Here is a 13,977-nt window from a genome sequence, read left to right as displayed (position 1 = left end):
AAAGACTTGCACTGAACGCAACACCTATTTTGGCATATGCAGAGTTTATACTATTCGCTTACCATTTATAGTATACCAGACGCCAGCAACCAGGCTTTCAGGAGCAGTTCTGTCCCAAGTGCAAGAGCCGAGTCGATGTCCTTCATCCATGACACATGCACGCTGGGAACAAGCCGCAGCCTACACCTACTGAACGAAACGATGCGCATACTCACGGCTGCAGCGGGTCTATTGCGAGAAAATCTTGGACAGAGTGGACACACTCAGCTGCGCAGCTTCGGAGCTCAGACTGACCACAGAAAGTGGTTCAAAGCATGGCTCTAGGCAGGGTAAACCTAAATGGAGCAACACGTCGCACAGAAATTCACCCGGACATGGAGCGTTTTTACTAGACAATAAGCCCTGTTGCTCATCCTAGAGACGGCTTCGGGTCTGGGTGCCGGTAGACAGCGCTGGGTTGCCACAACTCGCCTCTTTCCAACTACGAAAGTAAGTTTTTTCGCTGCTTCGGGCTAAAGAGCACCAGCTAATGCCCGGACGCAATTTTATTCAAGATGCGCCTCGTTGCACGCCGCGGTCCTTCGTCTTCTAAAATACACACAGGAGGAGAGAAACAAGACCCGCGGGCGAGCTGCAACCACAGCAGCCATTGAGTTTAACACTGGGGACAGATGAGTTCGCCCAGCAGTGACTGGGAAGAGACACAGGGTAAATGACACCGACATCCAGACAGTTCAGGAGGTATGTGGGATAACGGCCTGGCACCCAAAGAACCTGAATGCCAGGCCCTTGTCCTTGCAAAAACCAGAAATATTGCAACAATGGAAGAAATTGCAAGTCAAGGAAAATAAACTGTGTCGTAAGGTGGGAATTGAACCAGTCACACCCATGACAGTAACACTACCAGAATTGTGTGTCCAAGCTCCAAGGTATCAGGAGTCTGGAGAAATTCACAAAAGCTGGCTGCCCCATGCTGTGGGTGGACAGGACCTCCACCAGGATGTTTTGTCAAGCACTTCTACTTGGCCAAACATGGAGGGGGGTACGTCGTTTCCTCCAGGTTGTGTCACTGAGTCCTGCAAAGGTAAGGGTAGAAACAGAGGCCCCACCTAAACCTATGCTGTATCTTTACCCCTAGAGGTCATAGGTTTTAGATTTTTTGACTCTCAGTAAAGACCCACAGACATATACCAAAACAATCCTTGTTTGTGGCAACTGACCTTTTTCACTAAGTTATCTGGGCCATAACCCACACATGCCCAGACAGCACACCACAACAGTTAAAGCTTTGTGGACACATGTAATTCAGCCATTAGGTGTCCCAGACAGATTTCATTCAGGAATCCGTGGACCCAAATTTCGGAATCAGCACGTAATGAAAACAGCTGGTGCGCGAGACCATGGTATGATGCCAAAGTTGCACCACAAGCTTATCACCGCTGCACGGCAAACGGGTAAGTGCAAGAGCGGTTTTAACCCAGACTTGCCCTGGAACATGCTTTCGCCGACGCCTTTGGAAGACTGAGAAGCAAAGCCCGCTTAGCGGTGAGTACTTGCTGAGTTGCGGTGGCATGCATTAATAAAACACCGAACATGTGCACCAGTTACTGCCCCATCTTTTTGCCTATGTTGTAAGACACCTGAAGACTACCTGTAGGATTTAGGGTGGGTTATCAATCACCTCGGGCACCTAATGGGTGGTGAAGGACCATCAACAGAGGCTCTCACAAGGCATATAGCGGGCTAAACAAAGATGGGTATCGCAGCCTCCCAACCACAACAAACAGTAATGGAACAAGAGCGCTAGAGCCTTCGAACTGTTACTGGGTAGGAGTGGGTGCGTGACAGGAAACAGAAAGGGAAGAGTAAATTAGTGTACATGGGTGGGATTCTAAACTTATGTGATTTTGGAACAGGTGGGGAACACTGGGGTGGATGTAATAGGGGTTCTGCCAGAGACTGGGGCCGTGAAGCGAACCTTTCGCATAAGAAAGTTAAAGTGTGGGTAACAGCTCCCCAGCAGGATGTTCAACTCTTCCTGTCGAAGAGACCTGCCACAGAAGACTCAGAGACCTGGCCAGAACCATGTTCTATGGTCTACTGCTGAGTAAGCTTCTACCTCCCTCCCAGAATAGAAAAGCAATGACCCAACGACGCTCCACATGGACAATCTTGGTCAAACCACCGTGCGTTACAGAGACTAATGGTTGCAAGGACTGCACATTTAAGAGATGTCCGCATGGCAATGTATTTTAATTATTCATTATTGATTGGTTTAAGTGTGTGTGTTTTCATACCTTTTTATTGTGGTCGATTTTACTCTGAAATGGTGTTTGCCTTTTTTAACTGGTTTAAACTTCCCTGCCTGCATGCTTTTAATTTTTGAAAATGTTTGGATGGCCTTGCCATGCTGAAATTGACAATGATGACACACCTGGAGCCAATTTTACAGGCCTATAAAGGAGGAGAAGAGCAAGCAAGAGGCAGATGGAGACTGGGGACTGGGAGAACTGGAAGGAGACAGCAGAGGCACAATGCAGGCAGAGCAGAGGCCACAACGCGACAAGGGATTTAAAAGAACGGCAGCCCAAGAGGGGTCGACGGAGCCACCTTATGCAAGCCCCTGGTGAGACTCTGGTTTTGAGAAAATACTTTTACCCTTTTAACATTTGGAATACTTTGTATTGTTTTAACTGTTTAATTGTATTTTAAATATCTTTTTACTGGAGATTAATATTTTAGACAGCTCTGATTTTGTTTTCTTAGTAAGATTTTATGTTTCTACTGAATAAATTATTGTGTTTTAAAACTGTGTAAGTTGCTTCCTTGATTACCCAGTTTTGCTCTCCACCTGATTTAAAAGAACCCTTTCCCTCTCCATAAATTATTACCCCTCCCCCCTCCTTTACATATACTGCAAAAACCTGTTTTAGTGATTCATTAATCTTAAATAAAAAAAAACAAATCATCCTATTTGAAAGATAATAATGTTCAATCTGTATTTCGGGTTGGTGATCAGTATAATTTGCATATGAAGAGGAATATGTGGGTAAACGCTTGGGTCATTGTAGTTGAGGTCATTCACAAACTGAAACTTAAAACTGTGTGAGGCCAGTGGCGAACCGTGTCTATCACAACTGGACCTTCTGTAGACACACACATTTCAACGTTAAAAGCAATAAAACGGCAGGAATTGCTTCGTCGCATTCATCTAGAAGATTCTCTGTCTAGAGCCAGTTAATTAGCGGGCCTTCTAGAGTACCCTGGAACTGAAGGAATACGCCCATTGGCTACAAATCAATATATGATTGGTTGATCAAACTGTCAGTCCAAACGTAGGCTCTCATTCAGTGCAACGGCCAGGGCATTCTATGAAGGATGTAGAATACCTTGGTTGAAGGATATTCTACCCAGAGACCAGGAACAAGATCTGATTGGTTGCTTTCTTTTCTAACACAAAACCAATTAAATGCGTAGTGTATGGACCGAGAAGGACAAACAAATCAACGTAACACTGTAATATTACAGATCAACAACACAGATACGATTCTCATTTATTCATTTTATATACATTTTATTACATGTTACTTATATAATTAAATCGATTTTTTGTTTGTTTTATCTGAGTGTTCCAGGGTATTCTCTGAATACCTTGAAGGCCCTGACGGTTCGCCACTGTGTGAGGCAGTAAAGCAAGTTTAAAGGTAGGTCTGGATCCAGCCTTTATTGGTTGAAGTACACATTTGCAAACAGGACTGGATATTTGAAATGTGTCACAATGTTGTCCACAAACCTCAACCAGAAGAAAAACTGAAAGATCCTGCTGAATATTATGTCTCTGTAAAGGACAGAGGGACAGGAAAAAACAACGAAGAATATGATCCATGACCATTTTAATAAAAGGCATGTTCGAATTTTTATTCACTCTTTGTGCTTTTGGAAAAATGCATTTTACAGCCGTTCCCCAATTTTTGGTTATCTGTTTCATGCATACATAGACCATGGATGTATACAGAGAACTGGATACGACGAAGTCCTATCAAAGTTGTTCAGTGTCAAATGAAGCCAAAACGGCCTGACTCAAGCAGACCCGGCGCCAGAACAAATCTAAAGGGAGGGCATATGATTTTCATGGGAGGGCACACAAGTCATGTGCTGTGGGCCAGTGGCACAATATATATCAAACAGCAAGGCCAAAAGCATTGTGTAAAGACGCAAACTTATCACAAATACATACACAAATAAAGGGCAACATAGAAACCACTTTTGAAACATTGTGTGCGTGGCAGCACAAACACTGGTAAATCACGAGCAAGGCACACACTGGGTAAGGATGGCAGCTTCCTCAGGAAAGAAATATAGAGACGGAGACGATGAACTGTTTAGCCCGCCTTGGGCATGGTTTAATTCTATGCACTGCACTCGGACATGCTGTGGAGTGAATCGTGGTCACCTCTGAGAGGGAGTTGGTTGACAGCTAAAAAAGCTATAATATCAAAGACACGTAATAGCGGTTCCGTGCCAGCTGATTTGCACCAAAGTATTAATTTCCTTTTTTGTTTCACGCTGTGATTGGTCTAAATGTCGACAAATCACAACAGACACATGCATTTATTTGACGTACCCTACGTTTTTTTTAAGTTACTATCTGACATCACATACATCGTAGCATAAAAGTTCACCGTTTATTTATAATAAAAAAATTTTTTTTTTAATTTTTATTTTAATTTTTTATAAATAATGAAGAACGTGTTTATTAGGGGAGGGCAGGAATGTCAAATGGGAGGGCCAGGCCTTCCCACGGCGCCGGGCATGGACTCAAGTGCAAACATTTTCGTATCTGGGCCCATAGAATGTGCACACTTGAGTTTTACTTGAGCCCCACCCCAAATTGACACTAACGGGGCCGGTCTCGGCTCAATGAAATCAATGGAGAGGGAAAATTACTCTGGAATCGGCTTTTTGAGCATTATTCAACCTTTTTTGTCCTAATGATTTAAATAAGTGCTATTCAAGTGTTCAGACTGTGAATAGGACAATTTTAAGCTGATTTACAGATGTCTCTTTCCCAATGGGGAATAACTATTTTGGGCCCAATGATGTCACGGATTGACACAGAAGTTGTAGTAACACCGTTTGGCCACTACAGAAATGTGCTTCAATGCCAGGCGTGTTTCCTGGGAGCATTATTGTCCTGCCGATGGTTGATAGTGGACCCAAAAGAGTCAGAAAATTCTTCTGGCAAGCAAACATGGATGTAAACAATCTAGATTATTCTTCTTTTATTGGTTTAACAATTATTGAATAAGGGATAAAGGGCATTCACCTCGTTTTAGTTAAGGTTTCAAGGACACTAACAAGTCATTTTGATGAGCAAAGGGAAATATAAAAATGGCTAAGAACCCCACAGGATACATTTTTAGAAGTTCCTTTAAGATTATTCTTGATTCAAACAGTATTATAATAAAAATGTTATACATAATACAATGTACACAGAAAAGTAACAAATGTTAGCGTTTATAGTTGTATATTTTGTGTCCGCTACCAGTATGTGGTTCTGAAAGAGCCATCGTCTGTTGATAGTGGAGTGGTGCTTCACTGTTGTCCCTGTCCAATCCATCTTCATCATCACTGTCCCCAAAGATGTTTGCTGTCTCGGCCTTTCCACTGACCTCTGGATGTGACTCACCAGGGGGGAGGTGAAAGGCAACAGTGACAGCAGAATTGACATCCCCAACGCGAAATGAAAACCCCTTATGGATTGTAATGTCCGTTTGACATTTTCAACGCTCAACCCATGGGCTTTGATGTAATTGTTGACATCTGGATCCCATGGTGCACTAACTGCTGCTCCTCAGCGGACTGATCGTCCTTTGATTTGAGCGTGTATTCCTGCTGAGATGTTCAGGAGCGTGCGATAGACTTCCTGGAGCTGTTTGGCTCTGGTCTACAGGCCTCGGTGGACACTACACGCCAACAGTCAATATGTTAATGAGGTGAGTTATTTGACCATAATGAGCTTCCTCTGAGTGTTGATCCTCACGAGTTGAGCCTCCAGTAGCTCCTGTTTTTCATACCAGGGGGTCTCTGAATGTACACAAAATGTGAAATCATAACTGAGTCTAACATTCTGTTTATTTTTCAATGAATCAATTAACAGCTTGGCCTATAATCAATGAATAGTGCAAATATGCTTATCATTTCCTAAAGTGTTGGGACTAAAAGTCAAAAACTGTATTAAATATTCAAATAATTGAATAAAAGATTACATTTAATATGATATGAAATAATAAAATATTCACATTTGATAAGCTGAATTAAAAATGACTTAATAATTACTCATCAATAAAAAATTGAATACATAAGCAATTGGCATTTTTGGCATTGGATTTTGATCAACTTTCAATTATTCATTGTTAGAGCCCCCAATAGTTGTTATAGTGCATAATATATAATATTTATGTATACATGTTTTTTTTACACTGAAAAGGTGATTGATTAGTTCATTGAAATAATAGTTAATGTCAACCAAGATTAATCAACGGCAGATTTGCTTTTGAATATTTGAAAACTTATGAAAAAGTATAAAATAAATGTTTTATATATAAACGTATTACTGTTGTTGCGCTTATGATAGTATAAGCAGTATTCACCTCACACAGCTGCCCTGATGCCCTCTTTCAGAAAAATGTCTTCCTTTTTGTATAGATGAAAGTGAAGCATGACGCATACTGTATAGCTGCTCCGAGCTGCTAAGCATCATTAGCATGTTGAAATAAACAACATAAAAACATTGGTCATTGTCTATTCTTGTCCAACAGCTGAGGGTGACTCCGTTTGTCATGCTGTGTTCTTTGGTATGCTAGCATAATTGCTATCAAACAAAACACAGTGGGGGAATGCATCACGGAATGACACAAACAAAAGCATTGGTTGTTTGGGAATAATCTCCCGTCTGAGTTAACCTAACAAAAACTATGAGAGGAGTTTAAGTCACATCAGATCAAGTTTTATTTATAAAGCACATTTAAAAAGATTTTTGGTCGAGCCAAAGTGCTGTATGCTACATGTAATAAAAGGACACTACAATAACATATTAAAAGAAAATAGAAAAGACAAGACTTTACAACTGAAATATAAAGACAAAACACAGAGAAAATGTCAGGTGTCATGCTCAGCTCTGACTAGAAGGCCAGAGAGAAGGAGTGTGTCTTCAGTGAAGATTTAAAAAACCCTAGGGTCTGGGCCAACCTCACATGTAGGCAGGGCCGGACTGGGACAATAAGTCAGGCCGAGAATTATACACCCAGCCAGGCCACTACCAGTTTTTTTTGTGCCATTTTGCTGGATTTATTTGTCAATATTTACAGCGTTGCTGCCCATAATGATAGCCCTATAGTTTAAATCTACTACCCAAAAATAAACATATGGACATGGGTTACTATTTATATCTATTTAGGAATCTATTCATGTGAATATATTTTAAGTGGGGGTGGACCTCAAATCCTCTAGGGGGGTCCGGGGGCATGCACCCCCGGTAAGATTTGTTTGTTAAATGTCGGAGTTAAATGCATCAATCTGGTGCATTTTGAGGGGGAAATAAAGAGACTAGATATATGGAAACACCCATATGAAACAGAACTGTATACATATAAATTATCATAAAATCATAAGAACATGGCAATAAGCCAGTCACCCTCTGTGAGGCAGAGTAAGACCCACATTTGCGCAGCGTTGCGTTCACAATACATACATAAAAAAAGAATCCTCAGNACACCTGCAAGGGTTTCCTGAGCCTTGAAAAACACTCAGCTTGGTTCAGTAAACTAAATCACAAGTATGGGGAAGACTGCTGATCTGACTGCTGTCCAGAGGACTCTGGACAGCAGTCAGATCAGCAGTCTTCCCCATACTTGTGATTTAGTTTACTGAACCAAGCTGAGTGTTTTTCAAGGCTCAGGAAACCCTTGCAGGTGTTTCGAGTTAATTAGACGATTCAAGTGATTCGTTGAACACCCTACTAGTATACTTTTTCATGATATTCTAATATTTAGAGATAGGATATTTGAGTTTTCTTAAGCTGTATGCCATAATCAGCAATATTAAAATAATAAAAGGCTTGCAATATTTCAGTTGATTTGTAATGAATCCAGAATGTATGACATTTTTGTTTTTTTAATTGCATTACAGAAAATAAAGAACTTTATCACAATATTCTAATTTTCTGAGACAGTCCTGTATTATGAGGTTTTCATTGACAAATAATTGTATTATTTGCTAGGAGTCTCTGTAAATGAAACTTAAAGTTCCTAGCCTAGATTTCCCAGCGAAGCCTTAAGACAAAACCCCTGAAGGGCAACTTTCAATAATGAACTGAGACTCGTCCTGAGCTGACACTCAATTGCTTTGGATTACATCACGCTTAATGAATGAACATGACCCCACCGGCTAACAGTTATTGTTTGACAGCTGACAGGTAAGTTACACTCATGTTCATAATGGTGGTGATTACTGCCATGTCTGACTCAGCCCCACTTACAGCAGTATAAAGAAAAAGAAAAGGATAGGTAGGTCGTGATTTGAATATGTATTGAATTCTGTGCCCTTGCAAGTTAGCATGGTTTGATCTTTTTATCTTTGAAGCTGCTCTTCCTCCTCTTGTTTTTGAAAGGTCTGATTCATTACCTTCCCACGGAGGTCAGCATAAATTGAGAATAAAGGCATGCATTTATCCTCACTCTACCTTTCTGTCAGCAACTGAGATACAATGGTTTAAAACTAGACCAAAGTACTGGTTCAAGGTTCTTTATTTAGTCATAAATAAATAACCTTGAACCTACACCTATGTTCATAGCTACAGTGTAGTTATGACGAGGAAAATCTTGTGTCACAGGCTTCTCCAACAGAGCAACACAAAACACAGATAAACAGAAAATATATAGTAGTATAAGTAAATAGTAAATAGTAATACAAAAATAGTTTTAAAAAAGTGAAATAGTGCAAAAAGAGTCTATATGCAAGTCATTGAAATATGATATATTAGGTAAATAGATAAATAATTTTAAAATATTTTTTAAGTAGCAGCCAGATGAATATTAGGGATGTTGTTTCAACAGTTCAGGTGTTTAACAGATTTAGCTTCAACAGTTCAGGTACTGGTGAATGTAAAGTTAAGAGACATTTTGAATGCAAATAGGACAGAAAAACAGATCATAACAGGATGAACTTAAATAAATGTATTTTCACAGTCACACTTGTATTCATATTTTTGTGGCAGAGTGCTTATTTACCGTTTGTTTTTGTAATGCACCACTGATTTTCTTGCTTAAATGCAGCCATGAATCAGGCCCAAACATTGCAAACAAGTTTGCACACAATGACACTTAAAGGGGCTATATTCTGCTCATTTTCAGCTCCATAGTTGTATATTGTGCCTCTACTGTGACATGTTGACATGCTTTAATGTTCAAAAAAGGTATTTTTTCCTCATGCTGCCTGTGCTGCAGAACCTCTTTTCACCCTCTGTCTGAGAGAGAAACTCCCGCTGGAGGAAACTTTGGGATTTCCGCATTTACAGGATATTTACAAAAACCTATATAACACACTGCAGGAAAGGGAAAATCCCCAAAAGCATAATAGGGCTCTTTAATATTTTTCTTATTATTATTGTTACAGTTTCTGTTTGTCTGTGTTTTTTTATATTAAAAAGGGAATATCTTGAGGTGTTGGACTGACAAAAGAAGACAACTATATCACATTGGACACGTTTAGATGTTTTAGAAAGGGTTATAGGCATAACGATGTATCATTAATCTAGAAGAAAACTAGTGTTCAATTGTCCTTTTATGTTTTTTTTAGATTGGGTTTATGTTTTTTTATACTGAGGAAATTAACAAAACAAACACATATTAATATTAAAAATGTGATGAAAGAATATAGATATAATATACAATAGATTTAACACCTTTATTAATAGTCTTTGTTTTAAGGAATATGCATTCAATATACCTTGTCTGCCTCCTTGCCGATGGTCTGACATGTTTTGGAGTTCATCACGAGTTCACCCTCCTGCCTGTGAGTCATCAGGTCAGTGTGATAGCTGGAGGCCCACTCTGTGTCCCCCTCCCTTCCCAGCAGGGACCCAGCCTCCAGCGAGCGGCCGACCCACCACAGCCCCATGCTGCCTCCACAGAGCCGCGAGGGCCCCACAGCGAAGCCGCAGGGGAGCAACGTGGAAAGAAGTGTGGTGAGAGCAGACGGAGCGGGAGGAGCGAGATAGTCCATTGACCTGTACAGAAAAATAAAAAGCAGGTTACAGGCAGAATTACAACATGAGTTACATGATTACTTTCAACTACTATGCTCAGCACGTGTGCCATACACTACCACAAGGCAGTGTGAGAAAAAGTTTTTAGAGAGTACTTGTCCATGGACAAGTGAGTTTGGCAATTTACTTGTCCGAATACATTTTTCACTTGTCCAGAATGGACACAAATTGGGGCCACTGGAATCTTCTTCTTCTCCATCGTATTTTACATTTTGCCACGGTTTTACGACACCGCTAACGAAAGTGAGCGGTGAGATTTTACTGCATCACACATAGGGTTGGGTATCGTTTGGATTTTAACGATTCCGGTTCTGCTTTTCGATTCCAGTCATTTTCGGTTCTCGATTCCGGTTCTTTGAGAGGGTAAAAATAAGTCCCATGAAAAACTGGGAGAAAAATATATTTATGAAAACATTAAGTCAAATCTGTATTCCTATTTACAAATCACTTCATACTGTTTAATCTATTACGGTTATTGAATACAATTATATAAAAATAATCTCTGCATTGTTTAGTTAGTTTTAAGTGGTGCAGTTTGAGAATGTACAATTGGCCCAGTCTCCTCTGATGTTACACTGCAACCTGCCTGTGAGACAGAGTCCAACCACACATGTCCAACACATAGGCCTTATAATAATAATAATAATAAACATTATATTTATAGCCTATAGGCCTAGCGCTTTTCCAAAGACGCTTGCACGCTTACACATGTCCTGCAATACACATGCTGCAGCTGCCCAGCTGCTCACTGTTTGTAAAAGTAAATAAATAGTATTTTCATTTCAATAATGTACTTTCTATACCCTGCTTCATAAACAATACTGACATCCCTGTGCTCCTCCGAGTCTGGGGGTCCGGGGATGTGAGGAAAGCGCTAGGACACAGGGAGGCTGCTTCACTTCATAAATGAAATGGCGGTCAATATTAACAACACAGGAGCTAAAACGCTTAATAGCCTTCATTACGCGTTAAAGAAAGAACATAAGAAAGTTTGACAAAGATGAGGCTGTTAAACGGGCAGCAGATCCGCTGTGTGTAGAAAGAGAGAGAGAGAGAGAGAGACGCTGAGCCGCACCGTGCAGCGATCAGCTGATACGGAGCATAGAGAGAGAGAGCTGCGGTCCGCGGGGCTCGGCCTCCTGTCCTCACAACTCTTATCAATCCCGGGACCGGACAATTGTTATTTCTTGTTCCTACTCGGAACCGAGTTTTGCTTCCCAACTCTGCCACTGTGCTACACTTCCCGCCCCGCCCCCGTCTAACTGTACAGAAAGCGGCGAGATGCATTTCCTTAGGAATCGACAAGCAGAACCGAAACTAACATTTCTAAACGAACAATGGTGGACACGTACAATTTGCGAATGAGTTCTGCCTTTTGTAAACTGAATTTATCAATAATTTTTCAATAAATCAGGGCGAAAAACGTCACTTGTCCGCCGGACAAATCAATTGAAAGATCTACTTGTCCCGGACGGTGGGACGTGTACTTTTTCGCACACTGCCAAGGTCTGAGCCATACTTAAACAGCTTTACGTTTTTTGTTGCAAGTTATTAGTGTTATTAGTACTTTATATGTTGACTTACTTATTTTGAATGCTGCTGTTTGCAAGTCTACTAATTTTATTTTTTATCTGCAATGTGCCCTTCGCTGTAACGCCGCTGTGGGACGAATTAAGAATTTATTATACTGATTCATAAATCACCCAGTGCATAAAGAAGAAGAAGAAGAAGAAGAAGAAGAAGAAGAAGAAGAAGAAGAAGAAGAAGAAGAAGAAGAAGAAGGAGAAAAGTTAACCTCTCAAATGCAGGTCATTTACAAAATGAAAGAGAAAAAAGCAACAGTGTTATCAAAAGTTTTGTAAGTTAATGTATGAAAGAGCCTGCTTTCAACAACATCAGAGGGAATACATTATCTGTAAAAGAGGTAAGTAGTTAGGGTTGTTGAATTGCATTGTTGAATACATCAAATACAATATTGTGCACACGGCTGGCCTTCTCTAGCTAAATCACATTATTAATATTGTTTTATATTAGTGCTACTTCTTGATGTTTAAATGCAGTTTAATTTAGCTAACGTTCGGTTGTATTACAACAGTTTGAAAGTCAAGTTAGGACACTATTTCTGAGTAAGCAGGGTATAAGCTCTCATATTAATATATCATCATGTGTAAGAAGCTGTCTTCTGGCAGTCTCAGGTCTAACGTAAGCTAACGCAGGGCAATGCATTTCTGGCCAACATCAGACAACACAGCTGCGCTAGCATGTTGTATCATAACATTAACATAAGTGTTTTATAATGTTTTACGAACAACGTTTAAGTTAGCATTGGTAAGCTAACTTGCTCTGGTTCTTAAAGAGAGTAGCTTTATTAATCATAGTAACTTTGTGCTCCCGACGTGCCCAGTCAGTTGTTTTGAATTGATTATATGTTAGCCTACCACTTGAATCAATCCGAGGTAAACTCTGGGAAAGCCATCAGCGAAAAAAGGTCCAACGGTTGTCCTGCTTTGTGTATCGTCCGACCGGAAACAGCGTTATGGTGTATTTTGGTTCCGCACACAGTCGCAGAATTCTTCGTTGGTGATGTAGTAGAATATGACACAGGTAAAACAGCATTAATAAAAGCGGGAAAAACATAATATGAGAATAAGATGGAGTTATACATGCAAAAATACAAGCAGTCAACAAGATCAATGCATTGACAAATTACTGAGAAATAAGCTAAAAGAAACCACACAGCTGTCCCCAAAACATGTGGGATAACATCTTAGTATTAGGTTTCAGTTCAGTTGAAGTAAACTGTGATATAAATTATTGTATGTTGGGCCAATTCAGACACTGGCAATCTGCCATTCGAAAAACACAATATAAATCTGCTTTGTTTTCTCTTAAAGGTTGAGGGTAAAAATTATTATCCATTTGGATAATAAAACAAATGCCTATAACAAGCACTGCCACAAACCAAGGAACAACAAAAGGAGGAATAGTGGACTCTTTGACCAGCTTCATCACTGTGAAGGAAGAGCATGAGGATTAAGATGACATTGGTGAGTTATTTGTGTGTACAGTGAAAATTGGGGATATAGTTTTAATTTTTGTTTCAGAAAATCTCAAAATAAACACCACAAATTGAAAATATAGTACACAATTGTTTCTAACCTGCTTCCCATGAAATAACTAACACAGAAATATAACTCACAAAACGTTACTCCTAAACTCAAATTCGATGTTTTTTGTATCACAATAAGGTGTTGGTTCTAAATTATCCTCTGGCATGTGTGGTATTGCTCACATGTATTCGAAAGTTTTTGGAAGGGTTTCATTTGAATTGAGATAGCGAAACTACAAAATTAGAGTGTGGTTTACTCTCAGAAAAACTTGCTTGCTCCGGCTTTTTTGTAGTAAAGCGTATTTATGGCAAGATATTTGCAATGGACAGGACATCAGAGATTATGATACAAATATGTGCCATTAATGAAGTTGAAGATTTCCAACCTGCTGTTTCACTGTGACATTACTTCTGCCATTTCTGTCAGACAAATATGTTTCCAGAGAGGAGAAAATTACATTTAAAATTATGGTAAGCGAACCGATAGTTCATATTTAGTGAACAGACAGACTAGTGATTCTGTCATCATCATAACAAATTC

The 13,977-nt window shown here is 39.9% G+C and overlaps 1 protein-coding gene across 1 annotated transcript in view; it reads right to left on the bottom strand.

Annotated features, from left to right (window-relative positions):
* The window catches only part of znf408 (zinc finger protein 408), a 40,793-nt gene extending 27,946 nt beyond the window's left edge, over positions 1 to 12,847 (bottom strand). The window contains exons 1-2 of the mRNA XM_010766596.1: positions 12,766 to 12,847; positions 10,009 to 10,288 (exon numbers count right to left, since the gene is read on the bottom strand). Coding sequence (XP_010764898.1) covers positions 10,009 to 10,284 — 276 coding nt within the window. The 5' untranslated portion in view covers positions 10,285 to 10,288; positions 12,766 to 12,847. The remainder of the gene's footprint in view (positions 1 to 10,008; positions 10,289 to 12,765) is intronic.
* Positions 12,848 to 13,977: the final 1,130 nt, after the last annotated feature.

The sequence above is a fragment of the Notothenia coriiceps genome, unplaced genomic scaffold (assembly GCF_000735185.1).
Source record: "Notothenia coriiceps isolate Sejong01 unplaced genomic scaffold, NC01 NC01_scaffold00003414, whole genome shotgun sequence".
In the NCBI taxonomy this organism is placed as follows: domain Eukaryota; kingdom Metazoa; phylum Chordata; class Actinopteri; order Perciformes; family Nototheniidae; genus Notothenia; species Notothenia coriiceps.
This window is presented reverse-complemented; position numbering and strand designations above follow the sequence as displayed.